A 25,775-nucleotide genomic window follows, 5' to 3' on the forward strand; every position below is an offset into this window, starting at 1 on the left:
CAAACTTTCTGGGCAGACAGAGCTGAAGAGAGAGCTTGCCGCGTATATCCTTGATACTCAGTCCACAAGCCGCTCCCCCGGTATCTCTAAGCAAAGTCTCACAGCACAGAAACCACCCCCCCACCCCGAAACCAGACGTGATCAGTGAGGCTGTCCCTGAGGTCCACGTGGCTTCTAACTGTGTTGCCCTGGATTCCTGGCCAATTCCTAAGATTCTGGACTTTCCTCTAGATTCAACTGCTTCTCCTTGGTATTCCTTGGTCCCTCCTTTTCCTTTGTTTTCATCTTATGGAGCAACATGATGTAAGGAAGTGAAGAACTGAGGCTGCCTGAGTTCAGGTCCTGAGTCCTGTTTAACCCCTAGCTGAGTGACCTCAAGCAAACCCCTTCACCCCTCTGTGCCTGTTCCCCATCTGTGAAATGGGGGTATTAAGAGCACTTGTTTCACAGGGTTGCTATAAGGATTACATAAGTTAATACTTAAGAAGGCACTTAGAAAAGTGCCTCATACGTGTTTGCTCAATACAATAAAAATTGTGATTTCAGCAAGTGAAGAATAGAATATTCCGAAGTATTGCGTTGGAAATAGAGATGAAAGATTGAACTCCATGGACTACAGCATCCCTTCCAATCCTGAGCTTTTATGCTCCCGCGAGGATAATCAGCGCTTCTCCAGACTCATTTCCATGCGGTTCCCATTCCCGTGTCTGGTAACTTGCTCCTATGTAATAAGAGCCAAATACTTGAAGCTTTATGCCAAGAAGTCATGATAAAATGCTTTTTATTTGTACCATAACTGTTAATTAGGAATTCTTTAATGAAACGTTTACATTTTTTGGATACGGGTCAGGGGAATGGTGGGTACACATAGCTAAGAAATAGTGTTAGCCAATGTAAAAATAAGAAGTTGTTCGAAAGCCAAAACGGATCCTTAAAACCATCGGAGAAATGAAATGTCAGGATCCCGATGCAAAGTGTGAGCCTCACTACTAACAAGCTGGGCAACTTTTAAATTTTTATTTATTTATTTATTTTTGGCTGCGTTGGGTCTTTGTTGCTGCGCGCGGGCTTTCTCTAGTTGCGGCGAGCGGGGGCTACTCTTGGTTGCGGTGTGCGGGCTTCTCATTGCAGTGGCTTCTCTTGTTGCGGAGCATGGGCTCTAGGCATGCAGGCTTCAGTAGTTGTGGCACGTGGGCTCAGCAGTTGTGGCTCACGGGCTCTAGAGCGCAGGCTCAGTAGTTGTGGCGCACGGGCTTAGTTGCTCCGCGGCACGTGGGATCTTCCCGGACCAGGGCTCGAAGCCGTGTCCCCTGAATTGGCAGGCGGATTCTTCTTAACCACTGCGCCACCAGGGAAGCCCCTGGGCAACTTTTTAAACCCCTGTATCTCTCTGCCTGTCTCTCATCTGTGAAATAATTGCAGCAGGTTTCTTTACACACGAATAAAAATCAAAGCAAAACAAAACCCTTCAAGTGCAGCAGCAACAGGATAGAGCTGACAGAAAAGTTGATGTCTTAGAGAACAGATCAAGAAATGGATTACTTTATGTTAGAATAAAAACATTTAAAAATGGTTTGGATCCCTTCATCCCAGGATGGAGTGAGGAAGACAGCCTGGATGCCTCAGAGCCTCATTCTGGGGTGGATTTACTCCACCAGGACCATGCTTCACACCCAGTGCGAGCACAGTCAACGCTGAGTGAGTGCCGACACCTGCTGTGTGCAGCAGGCATGAATGGCAGTGCGTTCCCTAGCAACTGAACAGCGTACAATAACTCTGATGAATTCTTAGATTAAATATCCGATACCATGCATCAGGAAAGAATGTTAGCTTTACTTCTGTTTTACCAGTGAGAAATAAAAGGAACTTGTCAAAAAAATTACCAAGTGTGTTCTGCCGGCTCGCGACAGCGCCACCTAGTGGATCAGAGAAACGTCTCCGCTGGGAACGTTGTGGCGTCCTGCTCATGTGGTTTTCGTCAGGATGCAATTTTAAGAGGCTGTGAAATAACCTGTCTTCTTAAATAGAAGCCCTGAACTCTCCCTCCCCCGCTTCCAGACAGTGGGATCACCACAGTCTCGTTGCCGCGGGATCCCCTCCGGGTGGCACCACCTGCGCTAAGGCCATTGATCAAAGAAGGATGAATGGGACCCTGAGATGATTTGTTTGTATTTAAGGGATGCCCTCTAAGCTCTGTCCCCAGGAAGGCCGTGAGCACAAGGGCTGCCGTATTAGCCACTGATTATCGGGGTCCCCCATGTAGAACTCAGTGAAATTCATGTTGTGCCCTCCCAGACTTCTACTTCTGATCCCAACCCTGAGGGTCGTTTTCAGGGCTGGACATGACTTCGTGGCGTATGAAGGTAGGTGACCCATCATTCATGTCACCACTGCTGGTAGTTACAGGATCTACAGAAGCCAGGCTGAGCTAAAATACCCTTTGTACGAAGCATATTTTTGCCCTTAACACACAAGCCTGTCATTTACATCTGTGTTTAAAAAAAAAAAAAAAAAAGATTAGTGTACTACTGGCATTATAGCATGCACTCAATCAAAGTTCTTTTTCCAACTTGTTTTCTGGTTCTTAATTTTAAGCCAGAAATTCCTTCTTCAAATAGCTCTAGGGAGCCAGGATGAGACTTCCAAAATGGAACCAGCCTGGAGCCCCTCTAGTTACTAACAAATTTCACTTGGTCTGGGGGCTTAGGTATAAAGTTATACCTAAGCCTGGGCATATACATTCCTCACCAGCTTTGGAGAAAGAGCTACGAAGATGAAAGAGATGACAGTAACCCCAAATGGACTCTTATGGTAACCAAATAAGGCAACAAAGGCCACCAAATCCTGGAAGCAAAAGAATCCAGAGAGACAGAGCAGCAGGACACACAACTGGCATTTCCATACCCCGCCTCCAATCCCCGAGTGAACCTGAAATATAGCAATGCGAGGTTTAGAAGGCTGTGGCCAGGAGTTCGAGGTGAAAGCCAGTCCTTCAGCTGCTGTTGCTTGCTTTCTTGGAGCAGCGGGAAGCGACACCGTGGCCTCTGTGGAGCCCGGTGTCGTGATATGCGGAGTGCTCCATAACCGGGGCCTGGATACGTCTCCAGGTCATTACACTGAAATAACCTTTTGAACTTTGATTGTCTTTCTTTCCCAAATGATCTTGACCTCGTAACTAACAATTTTTCATAGTATCAAAAAGGACCAAGTTCTTCTGTCGATTTGACAGCAGAAGCCAAAGTGCCCCTTTTCCCAAAATTCATTTACTGAAGTCTTCATTGAAAACCTACTCTAAGCAGATCCCTGTTGCTATTTCCTTTTCAAAAGAGATGGAAAATCTGAGGTACAGGTGCTAAGAAGATGGCAATATCCCTCTTAAGCTGGTGAGAATCTCTCCCCAGGGGCAATTTTGCAACCCTGTTTCTGGAAGCCAGGACTCAAGGGATTTGTCTTAGTGATGAAGAGATGATCCTCCAATCTTTAGGCAGGAAGGCTGTCAAAACAAGACTCCAAACAATACCTTTCTGCTCATCAATGACATCAAAGCGAGGGAAAGAACAGGGTCTTGGTTTTCCTGAAGATGGCTCAGTGGGACCGCAGTGGTTTGGCATAGATTGGCTCCACGATGTGATGGATTAGAACCAAGAAAAGGCTCCCAAGGAAGACAAGAGTGATGAAAGCCAGCAGGACATAGCGGCCAATGAAAAAGGCATCTACAATCTGGAGAAAGAACCATCAAAAACGAAATTACTGTCACTTCCGCACCCCGGCTGTGCTCATCTGTAATCTCTGATGAATGGGCCCAGAGTCTGTCCATATTTGTAACTTACAGTAACATCCTGCCCTGAGTCTACCCTGCAAATGGATAAGAAAGAACCTTTTTTCAACGTGCTGAGCCAGAAATACAAGATAAAGAGAGGCTTAATGAAGTCCAGGGAACAAATGGCTCCAGTAGGAGGTTCACAAACACTCTGAAGACCCTGGACGAGTTCTTTTCTGTTCTGAAATCAGTTCTCGGAAAGAGTTAATGAGAAGTTTGCTTGCTTGGTCTCTGAAAGGCTCATTAAGTGGCTGTCAACTTTTCATCATGGAGAATTTTAAACATACATAAAGATACGACAGTATAATAAACCCCACACACCCAGGACCCAAGCCCTCACATCATCAACCCATTGCCAACTCAGGAGATGTCATTTTCAAAATGAAAAGGTGACTCTAAAACTTTCATCAGAAGAGTTCTGAACCCTAAAATTCGTAAGCCAGCATTCCAAGGGTTGGGGGAAACAGTCATTTTCCTGAGATACTGAAACACGAAGAGGAGAGATAACTTGCCCCAATTCGTACAGTGGCTGCTTGACAACCAGTTGTACTTGAGGCCCCGAAACTGTTGGTCTTTGCTGACATAAACCTATGATTGGTGTTGGCCCTCCCTGCTTGTCTACTGTTCACAGCCAGAGCTCTGTTTTCCGCAGATCCAAATGGTGCTGCTTAAGTCCGGGCAGGAAAAAGCAGTTTAATCTACAGACTTAAGGGAGAAGCAGCACAAACCAAGTGACTGGGGACTTCACAGCTTCCGGAAGATTCCAGAACCCAGCACCTGAAGAGAACCCAAAATACCTGAAGGCCGACTGTGGTTGACAGAACAATGGCCCTAAAATGTCCACATCCTCATCCCCAGAAAGTCCGAATATGTTAAATTACATGACAAAGGAGCATTAAGGTTGTAGATGGAATTGAGGTTGCTAATCAGCTGACCTTAAAATAGGGAGATTGGCCCGAACTGTCCAATACAGTGGCCCAGTGTAATCACAAGGGTCCTTAGAAGTGGTAGAGGGATGCAGGAGAGAGGGTCAGAGAGAAGGATGTGAGGACGGAGGCAGAGTCAGAGAGACGTTACTTTGCTGGCTCTGAAGATGGAGCAAGAGGACTGCAAGCCGAGGGTGGCCTCCGGAAGCAGGAAAGGGCAAGGAAACATTCTTCCACGGAACCTCCAGAAAGGAAGACAGCCCTGCCAACCCCTTGATTTTAGCCCAGTGAGGCTGATTTGGGGCTTCTAATCTACGGAACTATATAAGATAGTAAATTTGTGTTGTAAGCCACTAATTTCGTGGTCATTTGTTACAGCAGCAGTAGGTAACTAATACAGTGGCGATACACAAAGCACCTGTCAAGTCCGAGCTCTGCTGTGATCCCTGAGTTCCAAAGACACCAAGAAGGAAAGGGCTGCTCCAGAGATTACCCTGACAGCCGACTTACAACAAAGGTCAGCTTGCTGAGATAGCTTTAACATAACCTTGACCTTGGCTCCAGGACTGAACAAGTCTTTCGCGAGCTGCATGTTTGCTGGTTCGACAGGGTTCCCTTTTTAATTAGCCAATTAGCAGGCCTGGGTGAGCAAGGCCCAGGCCATGTATTATTGATACAGTATTGAGCCAAGCTGCTGAAGGAGCTGGTGCTCAAAACCTGAAAATGAGATCCTGCTGGCCATGCTGACGAACATATTTTGCTCAAAGCCCATTCTGCTCTCCTGGGTCTGAAACTCATATGACAGAGGAAAGAGGGATTGATTTTGAAACAGTGTTTACTCTGTGCCCTTCTTCCAATGTTCACATCCACAGCAATCCAGAAATACGCAGCCTTCACCGCTCTCCCCATTTTAGACAGGAAAACCAGGGTGGGAGTCTGCGCCCCAGCTCACACACACAGTCCTGACACAGTCAGAGTGGTTTCCAAATGGTGACCAAAAAAACCCTGGCATGTATGAAAATAATTCCTCAGTTTTGTGTGGTAAGTATTATTTCCCTTGGAATTTTCAGAATGAATTTCCTCCCTTTTGCCACGGTCAGTCCTAGATAGAACTGGAAATGTGTGCCGATTTTAGTTCAGGAGTTACATCATTTTGTGTTCAGGAGTTACATCATTTTGTTTAGTCTAGTGTCTAGTGTCAAAATGGTTGCCTCTGCACTTGCTGCGAAGGCCCCTAATATTCTGTGGAGTCCCCAACAAGGAAGGTTTTGAAGACAGACCTCAGCTTGAATCCTTGCTCTGCCTCTTCCTATACATGTATGATCTTGGGCAAGTTACCCTAACCCCTTCCAGCCTCGGCATCCTTACCTATGAACTGGGGACACTAACAGCACCTGTGTCATACCACTTAGGGTTGTCCTGAGGTTTAAATGAGAGCTTGTAAACGACAGGCTTAGCACAGGACCTGGCACACAGTGATGCCTTAAAAAACGTTAGCTGTTATCACCGTGACAGCTTAAAAATTAAAACAGAGGAAAGAAGCTGCTCGAAAAAGTAATGGGACACAGGAAGTCAATACTGTGATCAAGATCGTGGGGACCTGAGACCAGCTCTGTATGGCAAAGCCAGAGCCCCAGTCAGGAATGAACCAGAATGGGTGGGGTCTAGGAGAGATGGTAAAAATCCACGTAGACAGGTAGGTGCTGGGAGATGTGGTTCTAGAAACGAGGACCAAAGGGGCCTCGCCAAAGGCTGTTAGTATTAAACGCACCAACCTCTACAACTTCCGCTTTCCAGAGAAGCTCCCCTCCTTCCTCACTGCTCTTCTCTATGGACAGTGCTCGCTCCATGCCACAAGTGGAAAAACGCAAACACACGGAGGTGAAAAAGCATGTCGTTCAGCACCGGAGAGCACTGCCTACGTGCTGCCCGGGATGCGAGTTTCTGAGCCAAGGCCAGCAGGAGTGGGAGCCTCTTACTCAGGACAGGCTCTTCCCGCCTGTCTGCTCGGCTCCGGCCCTCACACCACGAGGTGGCTTCTGGGCTTACGGCTCTTTCCACTTGATGCAAACTGGAGACGAGAACAGATTAGGCAAATAGCTGCCTGGGGGTGGCGCAAGGGGGCATCGGAAGAACTGTCTCTTCCTGGGGGAGGGGGGAGGGGGTTAAAACTCCCTCTGAGCTCCCCCGATCCTGGTTTCAACTTTACAATTTTTCTAACACATTTCCGCCCTCCTGGCATCAGGGACCATGTGGGGCAGGATGGAGGTCCAGAGCAAGAGAAAGAAGAGACACAACTCAGGATGCAAAACAAAACCCATGGTTTTACCTTCATCTCAGCCTCAGGAACTGGGAATTCACTGGCTCGGGGGAAGAGCAACAGAACCGCCGTGATAATCAGAGCACCGAGGAACACGAAAATGACGGAGAACCTGGGAGTGAAAGACAGAGGGTTAAAAGCACTGTTCAGTCTCCTCTCTATTCAGCTAGGCCGGGACTGGCTCTTCCCTGGGCGGATATCCTGTTTCAGTCCATTAACAGGGCCCAGTGTGCTGCCCACACCGCCCAGGGAATTTAGAAATGTTTTCCCCTTCATCCCCAAACCCTTCTTCCCAGACAGGTACCAGCGGGATGCGTTCCTGTTTATTCCTGGGAACTCCAAATTCCTAAGAATGGGAATTGGTGGTTTTTATCTTTGCCTCTGTGCAGTCATGATCAGGAAAAAGTGAAGCAGCTCATCCCCCAAGTGCCGTGTTTTAAACCAGAAAACTTTAGTAAATGATGTAACTTGCTGATTTGTACCTACACTGTCTGGCCAGGGAATGTGACTCCATGGTGACCTTAGAGTCAGTTTATGGCCTGATTCTTTCTTAAGTCAATGCCAGCCCAAGTCACCTACGACTCTTCAGCGTCCCAGGGCCCAGGTCGGGAGCCTTAGGGGCTGGACCCAGTGCCTGCTGTAAATCTCAACAATTAAGAAACACGCACACATACAACCCCAAGAAACTCAACAGGCAGTGAAAGCGGATTCTCTTTCCATCCCCTGTGTCCCCATCTCCTCAACACTGAGAGCTGACAGATACCACTCCCCTTCTCCTCCCACCTCTGCATCCGAGCATAAATAACGCAGTTAGTCCTTATGATGACGTGAAAATGCAACTCATTCAAACTGCCAGTAATTACAACAATGAGCTTCTGAATTCTAAACGTTTCATGAGCATCAGTGATTGCACTTCTAATTGCTTTTACCTGGGACTCCTGGCTGGAGAGAAGGCCTTACCTAGCTATACCTGAGGCTCTGGATAGCAGCAGACACAGCAGCAGCACTGACACCCAGAGCAGGGCGAGGATGAACACGCCAGCCCCCACGCCCAGCACGGTGCCAGCCATGCGGCGGGGGGCAGCTGAGAGCTGCAGGCCTGGACCCCCTGGCCCGATGAGCTGTCTGTCCCTGGTGCTGTGGGTACCGCCAGGCTTCCGTGCGCTCCTGGGTTTCCTGGTGGGTGGTCAAACACAGAAAGTCCCAATTCATTCTGGGGAATTTTTGATGATTGCTGTGGTAGGAGGATTCGTCAATACAGGTCTTTGGGAATGTCGAGTCCCTTAATAGGAATTACAAATTTAGAACCCAAACCTTTCTTTTTGGTGAGGACTGAGAAGCTGCTTTCTGCTCCATGTGGGTCATTTCAAATTCGGAATCTGAGTTTGTCTTCCCACAACCCACAAGCTGGATTCTCCCCTGATACAAAACCCTAACCGAGGGCTGTAAAAGGTACCAGGACCTGAGGGCTCCAGGGCCCAAGAGAAGTCGTAGCTCTCGGGTTAAGTCTGTGGTGCGAGCTGTGACTCAGCAGGCAATCACAAGACAGAACTCCTAATCCTTGCAGAAGAAGAAGAGCCATCACTGTTCCTGAACATTCACTTGTGCTAAGTACCTTACAAATATAGCTCATTCAATCATGGCAATAAGCTTCTGAGGTAGGTACCATATCCACGTTACAGAAGACGTAACTGAGGTATGATGTGATGGGACAGTATTAACAAACCCGGTGGCTTACAACAGACAGTTATACTCTCACAGTTCTGGAGGCCAGAATTCTGAAATTAATGTGTCAGCCAGGTCACACTTTTTTCCAAAGGCTCTAAGAGAGAATTCTTCCTGCCTCTTCCAGCTCCTGGCGGCCCCAGGTGTTCCCTGGCTTGTGGCTGCATCACTGCAATCTCTGCCTCTGTCTTCACATGGCCTCCCCTGTGTCTCTGTCTTCTTCCTGTCCCATCTCTTATGGGGACACTTGTCATTGGATTTAGTTCCACCCAAATGATCCATCATGATCTCATCTCAAGATCCTTAACTTAATTGCATCTGCAAATAAACCTGTCCCATTCACAGGTTCCAGGGGTTAAGATGTGGACATATCTTTCTTGGGGCCACCATTCAACCCACTCCAGGGTAACACCATATAGTACCTCCCCTGATTTTCCCTTTCAGTATCAGAGGCAAGCCTTAAGCAAACAATTTCCTCCTCAGGCTGATGGTTTTCTTTACCCTAATGGCTTAAATACCACAAAAATGATTACCTATGAGAATTTCTGTTATAAAGATATTGGAAAGTAAGTCCTAAGCATGAACTGCTAACCAACAAAACCCCACATATATTCACTCAACATTTATTTATTTTATTTATTTTTTTGGCCACACGGAGAGGCATGTGGGATCTTAGTTCCCCAACCAGGGATCGAACCCGCGCCCCCTGCATTGGAAGCGTGGGGTGTTAACCACTGGACTGCCAGGGAAGTCCCAGTCAACATTTATTTTGCACCTACCTTGTAGAGCATTGCTACAAGCTGGGGATCACAAGGTAAACAAGACATTTCTTCTGACAGAAGCTTAAGACCTATTGGAGAACACTGTTATGCAGACAACTTTCCATTCTGATCAGTAGGAAAAACAAAGTGCAATGGGAATTGAGATGTGAGAAGGGCTTTACAAAGGAGGTGACTCTGCATGGGCCCATTTAGGAGAGAACCATGGCCAGAGGACAGAGTAAGGGAGAGGTGGGCAGAGAGGCCTGGCCGCAGATGGGCGTGGCCCCCTTGCCCATTCTCCCCTCATTAGACACAGGGGTGTCGGGTGTCCTCAGTAACTCAATATGCCAAGGGTTTTCCCATCTCTGGGTCCTTGTGCCTGCTGTTTCCACTGCCTGGAATGAACCCCTGACCGCAAAGAAGCCGCCTACCATTTGCAGGACTGGCTTCTCCTCATGCTTCTGACCCAGCTTTAAACACAGCGTCCTCAGAGCGGTCTTCCCTGACCATCCTATAGCTAAAGAAACCCACCTTCACCCTAGTCCCTTCAGAGGGCACTTCGCAAACTGTAGTTCACATTCTGATTTATTGTTCACAGGTTTACTTTCTGTCTCTCCAGCTGGAATAGTAAACTCCAGGAGGGCAGAGACTTTGTATCTTGCTCACTACAGTCTCGCTGGTTCTTTTCTACAGAGGTTGTAAGTAATAGATATTTGTTGGATGAATACATGAAGCAGTGCTAACAAGCCCACAAAAGTCCAATGAAGGAGTGATGGGATCGTATCTAATTTTAGAGAAAGATGACTGTGGCTTCTGGTCAATATGCTGGACAGAGCTGACACGGGAATTACCCCACACAACAGCAAACACATAGAAAGGCTTAATAAAATAGATGAAAAGAATTTAATACACAGCGCAGCTTGAAAGCAATAAAGGGAAATCCTTAAGTACTATAAACAAAAATGTAACTCAAAGCCTGGATAGTACGCAGGAGCTGAGCCCAAAGACCTGCAGGGGTCCTGGAACCAGGTGCAAACCTTAGGAGTGGTCCTTTCCTCAACAGGTGAGGCCTCAGACCCATGATACAGAGAACTAGAACTGAGAACAAGGTATAAAAATGGGCTCTGTAAGGGCTCAGCTGTCTTTGAAACAGGGACTAAAAAATTTGATGCTGACGTGGCTGGAAGAAAGCGGGCCAAGTACCTGAGCCTATGGGTGAAAAAAGAACAACCCAAGAGAAATCTGCATCCCCATCCCTCATCACATGCGGGAGACGGGTTCGGATCCCACTAGCACGGAGGTGTGGGAATCCCAAGTAGTAAGAGTAACATGAAAACTACACGAACAGTGAGAAGCCCATGGGATCCCAGCATAGACAGATGGAAACCTCTCTGGAGGGAGGTCAGCATGCAAGGTTCCCACTGGAGTGAGTGTAAAATAGAGGTTTTCAGACATACAAAGACTGGAATGGAGTTCAGCTCGCATAGATATACTTCACCAAGAAGGAAAATGAACTGAGAAAGAAGGTGTGAGATGTAAGGAGGAAAGGTGAGAAAAATATTAGTAAATACTGACAGTAAAGACTTCTTTAATGATAAGGACTAATTTCTTGATGAGTTAAAAACAAGGAAGAATTAAAATATTTGTCGACAAGTGGAAGGTGAGAAAGGACAGCTCAAAGTTAAATCATTCCATAGTTATTATTTTGCTCTGAGGAGGTGAGAGTTAATGATTTTACCTATAGGCTTTGTTAAGCTAAACATGCATGTTAAACACCAGATAACATAAATAGGATGAATAACTTCCATACTAGTAGAGTGAGAAAAATAAAGGGAGAAAGCAGAAGGCAGGAGTGGAAAGAAACAAAGGAAAATACAGAATAAGACTGTAAAAATAAGCCCAAATATAACAGTAATCATAGTAAATGTAAGCAGATTACACTTGACTATTAAAAGAGATTCTTATATTAGATTTTTTTTTGAACAGCTCTTTATAAAAGCTGTGCAGAAAGCATAATGAGAGAGAGGCTGAAAATAAAGAGAGTGAAAAAGACATACAAAGCAAATACTACCAAAACAAAAAGAGGGGAAAAGGGGAATTGTTCAATGGATACAGAGTTTCAGTTGTGCAAGATGAAAAAGTTCTAGAGATCTGTTACACAATGATGTGAATATACTTAACACTGCTGAACACTCAAAAATGGTTAAGGTAGTAAATTTTATATATGTGTTTTTTACCACAATTACCAAAAAAAAGAAAAAAACAAAACAAAACAAAATACAGTCTGGTAAAGCAATATCAGTATCAAGCAAAACGGAATGTAAAGCTTTGAAAATTATTAATAACGACAGTCACAAAAGGAATAATTTAACAAAAAAATACAACTCAAAACACATGAACCTAAAACAAAGCCTCAAAACATATAAAGCCAAAACTGAATCACCGCAATAAATGGAAAAGCCCACAAATTTCGTGCAAGATTTTAATATACCTCTCTCAGAAACTGATAGATCAAGCAGCTAAGAATAAACACTTGACAAGGAGGATATACAAATGGCCAACAAATATGTGAAAAGGTGCCCAACTTCATTAGTCATCAGGAAATTGCAAATGAAAACCAAAATGCAGTACCTCTAGACACCTACCAGAACGGCTAAAATGAAAATGACAGATAACACCAAGTGTTGACAAAGATGTGGAGTAACTGGAACCCTCATACCCTGCTGGTGAGTGTCTACCAGTAGACTACCAGTAGTTGTTACTACCGCTTTGGAGACTCCTTGGTAATATCTAATAAAGCTGAATGTCCATGAACCCTAGATTCAGCTCGTCTCTTCCTGGGTGTGTCCCCGACAGACATATACACATAAGTTCACTAAAAGACATGTACAAAAGTTCAACGCAGCCCTATTTGAAATAGTTAAAAACTGAAACAACCTAAATATCCATCAGTCGAATAGATAAAGTGTGGTATTATACATACAATCTCTTCATTCATACAATGGAATAGTAGAAAGCAGCAAAAATGAACAAACTACAACTATACCCAGCAATGTGGGTGTTTCGCAAATATTGAGTGTAAAAAGCTAAAGGCCAAAGAGTTCATACTGTATAATTCCACATATATAATGTTTAAAACCAGGTCAAACTAATTTTGGGGTTAGAAGTCAGGAGTGTGGTTCCCTTGTAGAAAGTAGTGACTGGAGGGGGTCTGAAGGGGGTTCTGGGGTGCTTATGAAATTTTGTTTCTTCATCTGGGTGTTGGTTACATGGCTTTGTTAATTCTGTTAAATTGTATCTAGCTGTACACTTCTGATTTGCATATTTTTCGGTATGTGCATTATACCTTTTTTTTTTTTCCAAAAAAGTTTACTTCAAAGAAAGTCTGAAGAGATATACCAGACAAATGCAATATATGGGCTTTGTTTGGGTCCTGATTCAAACAAACCAACTATACAAAAACTTGTATGAGATGACTGGGGAAATCTGAACAGTATCTGGATACTTGATGATATTAAGGAATTGCTGTTTAGTTTTTAAATGAAAAATATTGTTTTTTAAAAAATGTGGGGACTTCCCTGGTGGCGCAGTGGTTGGGAATCCGCCTGCCAATGCAGGGGACATGGGTTCGAGCCCTGGTCCGGGAAAATCTCATGTGCCATGGAGCAACTAAGCCCATGCACTATAACTACTGAGCTTGCGCTCTAGAGCCTGTGAGCCACAACGACTGAGCCCGCATACTGCAACTGCTGAGGCCCGCCTGCTGCAACCACTGAAGCCAGTTCGCCTAGAGCTCGTGCTCCGCAACAAGAGAGGCCACTGCAATGAGAAGTCCATGCACCGCAACGAAGAGTAGCCTCCGCTCGCTGCAACTGGAGAAAGCCCACGCGCAGCAACGAAGACCCAGTGCAGCCAAAAATTAATAAATAAATAAATTAATTAATTAATTAAAAAATGCGATGGTGTTGTGGTTATATTGCTAAAAGATTATTTCTGATATACAGGTACACACACACACGCACACCAGAGATAAGAGAAATCGATGTCTGGGAACTTTTTAATTATTCAGGGGAGAGGAGAAGACGGGGGCTAATATGAAACAAGGCTGGTCATGAGTTAACTGTTGAAGCTGGGTGGCGAATACATGAATGTTTGCTATACTATTTTCTGTACTTCTGAATATATTTGAAACTTTTGCAATAAAAAGATGTGTGTATGAATAAGTATACATGTATAAGTAGGAATAAATCCAACAAAAGATGTGAAGTTTTTTTTTTTTTTTTTTGCGGTACGTGGGCCTCTCACTGTTGTGGCCTCTCACGTTGCGGAGCCCAGGCTCCGGACGCGCAGGCTCAGCGGCCGTGGCTCACGGGCCTAGCCGCTCCGCAGCATGTGGGATCTTCCCAGACCGGGGCACAAACCCGTGTCCCGTGCATCGGCAGGTGGACTCTCAACCACTGTGCCACCAGGGAAGCCCATGAAGATTTTTATAGCAAAAATTATAAAACTTTATTTGAAGATACATATTTTTAAAAGGCCTGAATAGAGAAATAACCCATGTTCCTGAATGGATGGGATGGTTTAATATTGAAATATCTCAATTTTCCTTAATCTATCAGTTCAATGCAATTCTAACCAAAATCTCAAAGTAATTTTTTGTGGAACTTGAAAACTGATCCTAAATTCATATGGAAAAGCAAAAGCCCAAGAATAGCGAAAACAATTTTGAGAACAGGATGGAAACTTGCCTTTCGTGTTACCAACTGCTGCAAGACACATTATAAAACCAAGGTAATTAAAACAGTGTGATAGTGGCATAAAGACACGTGAGCCAGTGGAATAAAACGGAGAACCCAGAAGCAGATCCATGCATTTATGAGAACTTCGCACAAGACAGAGTTGGCTTTATACTCAGTGGGTAGAGGATTTCATAGATAGTGTTGGGACAAGTGATTATCCAATCAGAAAAGAATAAAACCAGATCTCTACTTTATATCATACGCAGAAGCCAATTTTAAATGGAAAGTAATTCATAATAAAACAGCATATGTTTAAATATACAAATGTTCAGGCTGACTACACTAGAATACATAAGGAAGTAACGCACTCAGATGCTCGCACCTAAACTTAGAATCACCATGAACGCAAAAGCTACAAATGCTGGCTGATGTAGGTGTGTTATACGGCAACTCAAATACCACGAGCTGGGCTGCCTTCAGGTACGGGGTTTTCTAGAGCGATGAACAACTCTTGTTAAAAAGTTCCAAACCACAAATAAGCATACTTTCCCCTTGATTTACATTAGAGTGCATTCCTGGAAATTTTACTATATTAAACTGTGCCAAAAAATACATTATGTTTATACAAAAAATGGAGTTAGGTTCTAGGCTCACATTATAAATGAGTATCCTGTGAGACCCTCAAAAGTTGTGCAGGAGGAAGGACAATTCTTTACTGTGAGGGGCTGTCCAGTGTACTGCAGGACTTCTAACGTCCCCAGACCTTCTTTGTAAACCCTGGTAGTGTCCCCAAAATCACAATAATAACCAGAGGTGCCCTCACGAATTCCAAAATGACCAAAGGGGCATTACCATCCCCTTAAAGAACCATGGTCCTAGATAAACTCTGGCATAAAGAGACAGGTAGAAGGGTGTTCATAATAGCAAAACATCTGAAAAAATCTAAATGTCCATCAGTAAGGGAATGGGTATTACATACTCAGAATGAACACTTAAAATGAATGAACTTGAGCTAGCCTTATTGAAATGAATGTATCTCAAAACAATATTGAGTCTAAAAGCAAGTTGCAAAATGAAGCCCACAGTACTATGCTACTTGTATCTTTAAAATTTTAAAAATACCTAAATAGCAATATACATATAGTTTATGAGCTACACATATACAGTAAACATAAACGTGGGCATAAATGATGGAAAGCAATTTCAGAAGAGCGTTTGTCTCTGGGGAGGGAGGAAGGAAAGAGAATGAGCCCTGCTTAGAATCTGCAGGAATTAGGAGGTACTGACCCCAGTGCAGAAGCTGGCACTGGAGGGCTGCCTGCTGGGGGCCCGAGTGGTGTGTTTAAAGGACAACAGTCGCTATGCGCTTTCAAATCACAGAAGCATGCAGGAAAAAGGGTGGAAGGGTGTAATCCGGATACACTGCTCCCCATTTTCTGTCAGCGCGTTAACAGATGATGACACATCGATGGCATTTTGGTAGCGTGACAATTGATTTTTCCCAGACTTGCATTTTATTTCATTATAAAAGTAGAGGCATTATCCTAATATTTTAAAATTCAAACCTTATTGAAGTGTTTAAAGTAGAAAAAAAGTGTGCAAGTGACCCCCCGCCCAATTATCTTTGAAGGTTTGGAACAGCTATAAAGGAAAATGAAGAAGAATCTTCCAGAAGGGCAGTTCACTCCTGTAACCCACTGTTTCCTTTTTTCTTTCTTAAAGATTTATTTTTTATTGAGGTAACATTGGTTTATAACATTATATGTTTCATGTGTACAACATTATATTTCCACTTCTATATGCCCTACTGTGTGCCACCATCAAAAATTTAGTTTCCATCTGTCACCCTACATTTGATCCCCTTTACCCATTTTGCACCCTCCCCACCTCCCCCTCTGATAATCACTACTCTGTTCTCTGGATCTATGTCTTCTTCTTGTTTGGTTTGGTTTGTTCATTTTTGTTTGTTTATTCCACGTATGAGTGAAATCATACGATATTTGTCTTTCTCCGTCTGATTTAAGCACTGGTAGGGACTTTGAGGATACAAAGGAAATGTGATGTCACTCTTGCCTTAATAGCCTGTGGTTCGTTAACATCAACAGCAAATGAAACAATTAGGAAACACTAAAGAAAGATATGACAATGTGCCAAACTTAATTTATAGTTAATTTCCCAAAAAAATACTACTACTACTACATATCTGCAAGAGCACTGTCGTCCTCAGAGCACTTCTTCACTTGTATTATTTGGGGGAAATATTGCTTTGGCTGGAGTTACTGTGGGTCTTCATGGTACAGCTAGAACTAATGCTGGGCCCTGGCATATGGGTAGGAATGGGAAAGGTGAATCAGAAATGGAAGGGGATCCACGGAGAGAAAACAGTTTGAACAAAGAGGGTGAGACAAGATTGGCCACTGAGTATCTGGGGAATAATGTGGAGACTGGCCTCAGCCAGAGCAGAGGCAAATAATGGACAATAACACTGTGTAGACCAACTGTTCAGGACCAGTTCTGGGCCTTTAATATTTGGGGGGAAAGTGTTTAAAAGCTTGAGATTTGGAGTTAACCTTCTTATACTCCTAGTGATCACACTGACTTTAGTTAAATTATAAACTAAGAATAGGGCATGACTGAGGAAGCACGGCAAACTTCTTACATCTTCCTGAATGGAGATAACGTTTTAGGTTTTCTCTTTCATAAGAAGGAGCCCTCCCCCAAAACCCAACTCTGTCCTCCCTTAACTGGGAGAAGGTATTAGTCTAATTTCCCTCCCCCCCCCCCCCGTCGCAGATTCAAACTGGCGACAGGAAAACAGTGCCCACAGATCTCATCTTCAGAATTTTCGCCCGCTATCTACCAGTAGTTGGGAGAGAGATTAAGGTTTCGGTCACAAGGTATTTCGAATCGGGCACTGACATTTCACTTTCTTAAGAGCATGAGAAATAAAGCATTCCTGCCTTTTCCACCCCCAATTCAGCAATTATTGGCCGCCAGGCCTTGGGTCCAGATCGGCGGTGAGGGTAGCCTGAGAGGTCCCTGCACCGCCATCCGCCCACGCCTTCCTCTAGCCGTCTCAGCCCCATCCCCTGCCATTCTCTCCTCTCCGCGGCCACCTCCACTCATCTCACTTCCACCCCCACCCCCCTCACCTGGCTCCCCATTTCCCGGGTCCCCTACTCACACCTCTCAGTCCGGCCTGTTTCATCCCACAGGGGATTTGGTCTACTCAGGGCGAATCACAAGTGGGCTTTCATCCAGGCAATTCCGGATTGGCTAATCAGCGCCGCTCTTTCAACTCCCAAATTCCCCCTCATTTGCTTACACCCACCGCGGCTCCGGGCAACGCGGAGCGTGGTGGGTGGGCACGTCGCCCTCCGTTACGCACTCCGATTGGTCGGTGCCTGTTGGTCCTGGAACCGGCCTCATGTTCTATTGGATAGAGACAGTCCTGGCTCCCCACGCTCGCCCCACCCCGTTGTCAATCACACCGTCCCTTAGGTAACCCACGGGACCATTGGTCAGTCTAGCCTGAGGGCGGGTTGTTGGGCGGAAGAGTTGCTTTCCCGGCTTGCCTCGCTGTTACCATGGAGGCAGGACCGCAGTGCTCTGAGGCGGAGAGTCCCGGCCACCCCTTTCCTCCTTTCTAGACCTTAGTGCCTGTTCCGGAGTATAATGGTCTTCACAGTTCCCGACCTACTGGCTCCGGCGGACCGCGGGATTTGGGGGCAAGTAAAATTAGGCCTCAGAGAGGGGGTCAGGCCCAGTCATCAAGGGTCCCTAACAAGCCTCCTGAAGAGAACCGAGTCCGAACCACCTTGTAATAACATCACGTTTTCATTCGTCCTTACCTCGCTTTTTTGTATTTGCCATTATTCTTCCGTTAGCCTTACGACGTACACTGCAGCAAGGATCATTTTACTCACGGGACAGACTGGGGAAGAGGAGCCAGGGTCAAATCAAGTAAATCTTCTGTAGCTACGCCTCCAGGCATCTGGAAATGGTCCATGCTTTTAGCAAACTGCTCTTGCCTAACTGCAAACTAAAACTTGCCATGATTTTTGTTCCTTACCATCTTAGAGGTCTCTAATGAATCAGTTTTCATGGAATGTTGGAACTGAAATAGACTTTTGAAATCATGTAGTGTTAATTAAAAAAAAAAAAAATCTTACCTTGAAAGAGATAAGTTGCTTCTTCTTAAAAATCACAGTCAGGGGCTTCCCTGGTGGCGCAGTGGTTAAGAATCCGCCTGCCAATGCAGGAGTCACGGGTTCGAGCTCTGGTCCAGGAAGAGCCCACATGCCACGGAGCAACTAAGCCCGTGCGCCACAGCTACTGAGCCTGCACTCTAGAGCCCACAAGCCACAACTACTGAGCCCACGTGCCACAACTACTGAAGTCCATGTGCCTAGAGCCCATGCTCTGCAGCAAGAGAAGCCACCATAATGAGAAGCCCTCACACTGCAATGAAGAGTAGCCCCCACTCGCCGCGACTAGAGAAAGCCCCGCACAGCAACGAAGTCCCAACACAGCCAAAAGTAAATAAATAATTTATTTTTTAAAAAAATCACATAGTCAGTGGACAAAACTGGTACTAGAACCGTGGTTCCATTGGTCTAAGTTTTTTTTTCATTGAAGTGTCTTTTCTCACATGGAGCTTATCTTACTTATGATGGGAACGATGTTATATAATCTGGAGGCAAGGAGAGTTAATCAAAAACTTTCCTGATTTTGATCTCATGTCTCATCCAAATAATACTGCACCATAATCAATTTATGGATACTTGGACTTTCATTATTTCAGCCAATATAAGTTGTCTTCTGTCTTCCACTTTTCTCATTTCTCAAAAGGAGTATGGCCATCCTGAAAAACTTTCTCACTTTTATGTGCTTTCTTTAAAAATAATCTTTCTCTTTCAACAAAGGAATTCAGAGGCGGCTGACTTTCTATTCCAGTCTAAGGTTCTTAAGGGAGGTGAAGACAATTAGAAAAGCATAAGACACAGTTTTTACTCTGGAGCCCATGGATGGGCCATACGTGTGGAGAGGGGAGGTGGGTGTCCACAAACCCACCAAAAGGTAAGGTTTATTGTATATGTGCATATGTGGGCTTTTCTGGGGGGATCGGTGGTATCCATGGTTTTCATAAGATTTTGAGTCCATAACCCCAAGATGTGTTCTGGGGAGAAAGCTGCTCAGATGTGTGTGGGGAGACTGGTCTAGGTTCTCAGGTCTGTAAGACTTCAGCAGATAAAGAGAAGAGCTCTTTGCTCGCTTACATCGGCCCACCCAAGTTGTGTGTGTGTGTGTGTGTGTGTGTGTGTGTGTTTTACCTCTTCTGCCACTCATAGAGGTGATAAAAATTCATCAGATTCACATAACCGTTGAACTCAGAGGGTGATGAAATCCCAGTATAATTCTCTCCAAAGAACGTTCTGATTAATAGAAACTGCAGAGGAACTAATTTTATGAAAATAGCAAATGGGATTGTTTTAGCTGAAGCAAGCCGGGAGAGTGAGCGCTGATGCCCAGCGGAAGATGCAAGCAGCCACGTTGTGCAGAGCTGACAGCTCCAATCTGGCCATTTATTTATTAAATGTCTTTCCGCTGTAAATTATTAAGCCTGGATTCTGGGAGATGAGGGAGCTGACAGGATAAGACAATAGAACGGAATGCAAACCTGGACAGCTTCCTTCAGAATTACTGCAGCACTGTGTCTTGTGAAAACCCCTGCCATCCGGGGTTTGGAGAAGAGGGAGAGTCCCTCTTTGGCGGGACTCAGAAATGGACGAGACAAGTAACATGCTTTTGATTTCTGATTTTTATTTGCCAGTTCTTACACATCAGAATGTTCTTCAGAGAAAATTCAACCTGTTGGCTCAACAGCTGGGAGCCAGGCATTTTGTCTGTTCTCTGCAAGGGCTGTTTTGCCCAAATGAGGAAGAACTTGGTCAGCTTTACCATTCAGACGTATCAAATGAAATGTTTTAGGGTCCTCAGCCATGAGAAGACTGGGTTCATTTGGCTTATTTGATAGCTGGAAAGGCCTTTCCTGCCGACGAGGCGTTCGAGGGTCTAATTCTTAAACTGAAAAAGAGGAAAAGGCTGGTGAACAGAGAGGGAGTGGAACTTTGATTATGCTCATCATCGAGTGAGAAGCTGGAGTTCTGGTAAATGGGGAGTGGCTGATTTATGTGAATCTCAGGCTTCACTTTTAGACCTCTGTTTTCTAAAGAGTGTAATAGAGGGCAGGAGGCTTCATTTCCTGCCCAGGCCTTGTAGGGCTTGAGTTTCCTCCTGGGTGACATGGGAAGCATTGGAGGATCTTTGCAGAGAGGAGTGACGTGATCTGACTTGTCAAAAATACTGACTGGGTGCCAGTTAGTGTAGTCTGTGGTCAGAACGGGGCCTGATTCCCATAACACGAAGCCACTCACCGGCTTTGGGTGATTCCTCCCCAGGATGTCGAGTGAAAGGGCTCATTTTATTTCTCCTCACCTGTAGGATGGGTGGGATTTCTCTGTTCTTTGTGAAGTCCTCTCCTGGAGAGTGCCAAGGCTGGTGATAAGGTGGAGTTTCAGGTCCCTCTGTCCTCCTACAGACACGGAGGGGGATACAAAGGATCAAACAGCAAGAGAATCTGCTACCACCGGCCCCGCCCTGGGCTGGGTTTGTGATCCAGTAATCCTGTCCGGGGAGCTGATAGACAGCCGGCTGGCAGGAGAAGGATTCCGTGAGGTCTGATTTCCTCCACTCTGGGGAAGGAGGAGAGGACTGCAGCCCCAGAGGCAGGACACCAGGCAGCTGCTTGGAAGCTGGCTGTGGCAACATGCAGCTGCTGCCTATACGGGACCTGTGGTGGGTGGGAGAAGGAAACACATGAGGCTTTGTGGGAAAGCGCGAGAGTCTTAGAAGAACCGTGCGGTTTCTGGACTAGCAGAAGTCTTGAGACATTTCTACAGCCCATGGCAGGCCTGAGCCCCACGCTGCCTTACAGGATGGAGAGTTCACTGTGCCCGAGGAGCAGCTGAAAAGTGCTGCTGTTCAGGGGGGTCACACCAATGAGTGTTCTCATCCCTTCTTTCGGGGTATTTTAGAACAGGGTCAAGCTGAGGCTGCGGGCAGTGTAGCCATGGTTCTTGAGCTCTGAGCAAAAGGAGATGGTCAGACCCGGAATTGAGGGATTTTTAAATATGGGTACAAATCTTATTTGAGTTCTCAGCTGTTCAAATTGAAAGGGCTTTTTATAGATCGGTGCTGTGTTCTGGGATTGAAAGGCCAGATACTTAGGAAGAAGCTCTAAGAGCTAAATAAGGATTAGGGATCTAATTCTCTCAGAGGCACACAAGTACCTAGGTGTGGCCCAGCATGACAGTGCAGGCTCACAAATATCCCATATTTTTTAATTGGTGAAGGTCCCTGTCCATAAGAAGGAAACAAACCTTGAACATTTCATTTCTGGAATTTTCTGCCCCAGAACCTTGTTTTGCTAACCTTTGGGTACCATACCAAGCTATCCCCAATAGAAAATATTAATATAGGAGTTTGATGCACAAACTCAGAGGCCCTGAGGGCAGTAGATGTGACTTAAGTTTATCTAATAAATACATGATTATAAACAGAATTGCTTCTTCGATTGCTTTGCCAACATATTCTTCAGGTTGAGACAGGGGAGTCAGGACATGAGCAGGGGACAAGGAGAGAAGGAAGGAGGGGAGTGACAAAGAGCAGGAAGCTTGAGGAATGAAGAGGGTGAAGCCAGATTCCTTAAAGAAAAAGAAAGCACAGTGTGTGATCTCATCTGCGGTGAGAAGGATGGCCATTCCTGAATGGTCGTTTCCCCAAACCTTCTGTTTCCGGAGCTGAACTGATTGCCCACTTATTAAACTCCAGTTTCTGCCTGGCACCTTGGTTGTGTTTTGACCTAAGGAATAAGGGCCTGATACTATTCACTTTAAGAACTGAGCATCCCCCATCCATCAGGTGGTGTTCTAGAAATGGGGGTGTGGAGATAGATACAGTGCCTTTCTTCAGCTTGTTCACATTCTACTTTCAAGACAAACAAGAAAACACCCTGTGTGATAAAGGCTACATCACAGGCAAATCTGAGGTACTTCCTACCTACAGGGGAGGAATTAGAGGGGCCAAGGAAAGTTTCCAAGGTGATGCTGAATTGGGCCTTTATGGATGACTGGAATAAGGGATAAGAGAGAAGAGGTTCCAGGCACAAGGAACAGCATATACAAATATCTTGCAGTATAAGAGAGACTAGCAGAACAGGTGCGGGGACAGGAGTTCAGTGTCTGTGGTAGGCAGTGTGGAAGGCAGGAAAGGGTAGAAGATGAAGTGAGAGGTCACGGGGGCCTGTGTCATGAAGGGCTTGCGTGGCCTGATAAGGAATCTAAGCATTGACCTGCCGATTCTGATGAGCCACTGAAAGATATAACAAGAGAAGGTCTTTATACTTTTTGTATAAGGTACACACACATACACAGAGACAGCTCTTCCATAAATCTCTTATAGATATTTATCTGCTTCTCTGGCCTCTGCTTGAATATATTCAGGGTTGGGGAGCTCTCAACCTCCCAAAGCTGCCCACTTCATTGTTGGATAGCTATAAACCTGAGAAAGGTCTTACATTGAGCCAAACTCTGCATCCTCATAATTCCTGCTCATTCTATCTAAGCTTTGCCATTTGTAGCAACACATGAAAGGCCACTTGAAAAATATTTGAGGATACAGTGAAACCTTCCCTTGGTTTTCACTTTTCCAAGTTAAGCACACACAGAGTTCCCTCATTCTTTATTTCATCGATTCTAGACTCCTTTACCATCCCCGTCACAGCTATCTGGATGAACTGTGGTTTATTAAAGCATCTTTTAGAATCTGGCACTAGAATTGCTCATAATACTTCACATAAGCTCTAAAAGTATGGAGTACAGTGATGCGATAACTTCTTTTGAGCTGGACACACTGTGACCATCAGGGACTCTGAAGACCTTAGTTTGTTACTGGTCACATCTCACTGTTTGCTTTTAAAGCTTTTGATTAACTGAAGCTTCTAATTCTTCTGCACACTAATTACTGCCAAGTAAATTCTCCACTGTACTCAGTATGTGCAATTTATTTCTGAAATCTAAACACAGGCCTTTACATTTATTTAAATGTTACTTTTTAGTTTTCTAGACCACTAGATTCTAGCCTATTAGATTCATTTTTCAAGTCTTGATTCTCTTTCTTATGATATTAGTCGGCCTCCCTGCACATTTGATAAACATTTTTTGTATGTTTTAATCCAGGTCATTAATAAAAATATTGTCTAGGATAGACCTTGGTATCAGTGGAGACCTCCTTCCAGTCTGAATATGTGTTCAGACAGCTTCAGTTTTGCCTAATGACCCATTTTACAACATTATTCATGTGATTACTTTAAAGATACATTGTATTTGGCATTTTCTCCCATTCAAATCAGTAAATGTTTATTGTTGATCTCCCATCTAGGTTCTGTGTTAGGTGCTTAGGACTCAAAAAATGATCAAGATATCATTCTTAAAGAACTCATAGAGGTGACATTCATATATACACCAACTCCAAATCAAGATGTGTATAATTAAATATGCATTACCTCAAAGTTGTAGTAGAGATATATATTTTTTTTCAATATAAAATATAATAGATAATATGTCATGTATATAACTTCATATTAATATTAGCAGTATAAATAAAGTATATAGAGAACCCAGAGAAAGGGGAGGTTACTTCATCATAGGGGGAAGAGGAGAAAGAAAGACTTCATACAAGAGGTGACATTTTAGACTTCCCTGGTGGCGCAGTGGTTAAGAATCCGCCTGCCAATGCAGGGGACATGGCTTCGAGCCCTGGTCCGGGAAGATCCCACATGCTGCAGAGCAACTAAGTCCGTGTGCCACAACTACTGAGGCCGCACTCTAGAGCCCACGAGCCATAACTACTGAGCCTGTGTGCCACACCTACTGAAGCCCACGCACCTAGAGCCCGTGCTCCGCAACAAGAGAAGCCACCGCAATGAGAAACCCGCACACTGCAATGAAGAGTAGCCCCCGCTCGCCGCAACTAGAGAGAAAGCCCGCGTGCAACAAAGACCCAACACAGCCAGAAGTAAATAAATAAATTAATTAAAAAAAAAAAGAGGTGACATTTTAGCAGAGCCTTGAAAGATATGTAGGATTTTTGTGAGATAAGTGGAGAATGGATATGGAAAGATATTCCAGACTGAAGAAACAGAATAAGCCAACCATGGAAGAGTGAATGTCTTTGGTTCAGGAACAGCAAATATTCTAATGTAGATGGAGTGCCAGTGTCAGGGAAATGAGCGGCAGAAAATGAGACAGCGTGCGAAGGGTTATGAATGCCATGTTAAGGAATTCAGGCTTTAGCCTGTAGGTGAAGAGTTTAGCTAAATCAGAAGTCTTCGAGCAACGTGATCTGATGTATCAAGGTCATAACTCTACTGTACAGGAAATGAGTTCAGTTTGGCAAACTTATCCTTAGTGAACCCATGTTGACTCTGGTATTAACCAATTATTAAGCATCTGTTTAATGAGCACCTCAACCTTTGTGTGTGTGTGTATTTTTTTTAATTGACGTATAGTTGATTTACAATGTTGTGACTATCTCTGCTGTACAGCAGAGTGACTCGGTTATCCACATATAGACATTCTTTGTTAATATTCTTTTCCATTATGGTTTATCACAGGATATTGAGTATAGTTCCCTGTGCTATACAGTAGGACCTTGTTGTTTACGTATTCTAAATGTAAGAGTTTGCATCTGCCAACCCCAAACTCCCAGTCCACCCCTCTCCCTTCCCCCCTTTCTGTGTGTGTTTTGCTCCTACTTCTTCAGCTTCTCCGCATTTTTGACTGTTGCTTTGACCTTTGGGCCTCTTGCCCTTTTTTTCCCCTTAGGTATTTGTGTTCTGTATTCTGTTGCTTTATTTGTTCACTCACAGCTTGCTCTGACCTTCACTATTTAATGTGTCCTCTGGCTCTGACCTCTGAGCCACAGCAATTCCCTGACCCTCAGAGCTGGCCTTGCCTCCACTGCAGTTGCTCATGTACTTTCACTTCCCCGGGGCAGCTGCGACCTCTGCATTTTCTGTTCCTCCTTGGTCTCACCTGGTCTCACCCTTTGCGCTACCGTCTTTGCATCAGTTCTCTTTTCCACCTCCCTGACCTGCAAGTTGGGCCCATTTGCTCACTTTGGTTCCAATTCTGGCTGGAGAATGTGATCTTTCCTTTTTAGGAGCTGTATGGTACAGTTGAAGCGATAGGACTAACACACAAGAAACCCTCTAAGTTACAACTGAGTGACAGTTGGATGTACTAACTAAAAGCGTTCTGTGAGTTTAGAGAAAAGATTGAGGTGGAAATCCAAGAAGGAACGGTCCATTGGACCAATCCATTAGAGGAATGGTCCTTTCTAGTCAACTACCTTGTAGAAAGG

The 25,775-nt window shown here is 44.7% G+C and overlaps 2 protein-coding genes and 1 long non-coding RNA gene across 5 annotated transcripts in view; 1 reads left to right on the top strand and 2 right to left on the bottom strand.

Annotated features, from left to right (window-relative positions):
• Positions 1 to 764: 764 nt before the first annotated feature.
• On the bottom strand, positions 765 to 17,616 carry TMEM218 (transmembrane protein 218). The gene is made up of 4 exons (XM_067751460.1): positions 17,444 to 17,616; positions 8,027 to 8,242; positions 7,076 to 7,178; positions 765 to 3,720 (listed from the first exon to the last, which is right to left on the bottom strand). Exons 1-4 carry the CDS (start codon positions 17,497 to 17,499, stop codon positions 3,586 to 3,588), a joined length of 510 nt encoding a protein of 169 aa, XP_067607561.1. The 5' UTR covers positions 17,500 to 17,616; the 3' UTR covers positions 765 to 3,585.
• A 238-nt stretch (positions 17,617 to 17,854) lies between these two features.
• The window catches only part of PKNOX2 (PBX/knotted 1 homeobox 2), a 303,483-nt gene continuing 295,562 nt past the window's right edge, over positions 17,855 to 25,775 (top strand). For all 3 annotated transcript variants that reach the window (XM_067751462.1, XM_067751466.1, XM_067751469.1), the window contains exon 1: positions 17,855 to 19,370. The gene's annotated coding sequence lies outside the window, so the exon portion shown is untranslated. The remainder of the gene's footprint in view (positions 19,371 to 25,775) is intronic.
• Positions 18,826 to 21,434, bottom strand: LOC137231009 (uncharacterized). Its single transcript, XR_010946340.1, has 3 exons — positions 21,287 to 21,434; positions 20,790 to 21,144; positions 18,826 to 20,378 (listed from the first exon to the last, which is right to left on the bottom strand). It is a non-coding gene; the product is annotated as an uncharacterized lncRNA (long non-coding RNA).

The sequence above is a fragment of the Pseudorca crassidens genome, chromosome 9 (genome assembly GCF_039906515.1).
Source record: "Pseudorca crassidens isolate mPseCra1 chromosome 9, mPseCra1.hap1, whole genome shotgun sequence".
NCBI classification, from domain to species: domain Eukaryota; kingdom Metazoa; phylum Chordata; class Mammalia; order Artiodactyla; family Delphinidae; genus Pseudorca; species Pseudorca crassidens.

What these genes read in the sequence shown, in the direction of transcription:
- TMEM218 (XM_067751460.1), bottom strand. Translation starts at nt 17,499, where the DNA reads ATGAAACAGGCCGGACTGAGAGGTGTGAGTAGGGGACCCGGGAAATGG. An exon ending in CCCGGGAAATGGGGAGCCAG is followed by an intron (nt 8,243 to 17,443) that starts GTGAGGGGGGTG and finishes ACCACCCACCAG; the next exon opens with GAAACCCAGGAGCGCACGGA. An exon ending in TTCCTGAGGCTGAGATGAAG is followed by an intron (nt 3,721 to 7,075) that starts GTAAAACCATGG and finishes TTCTTTCTCCAG; the next exon opens with ATTGTAGATGCCTTTTTCAT.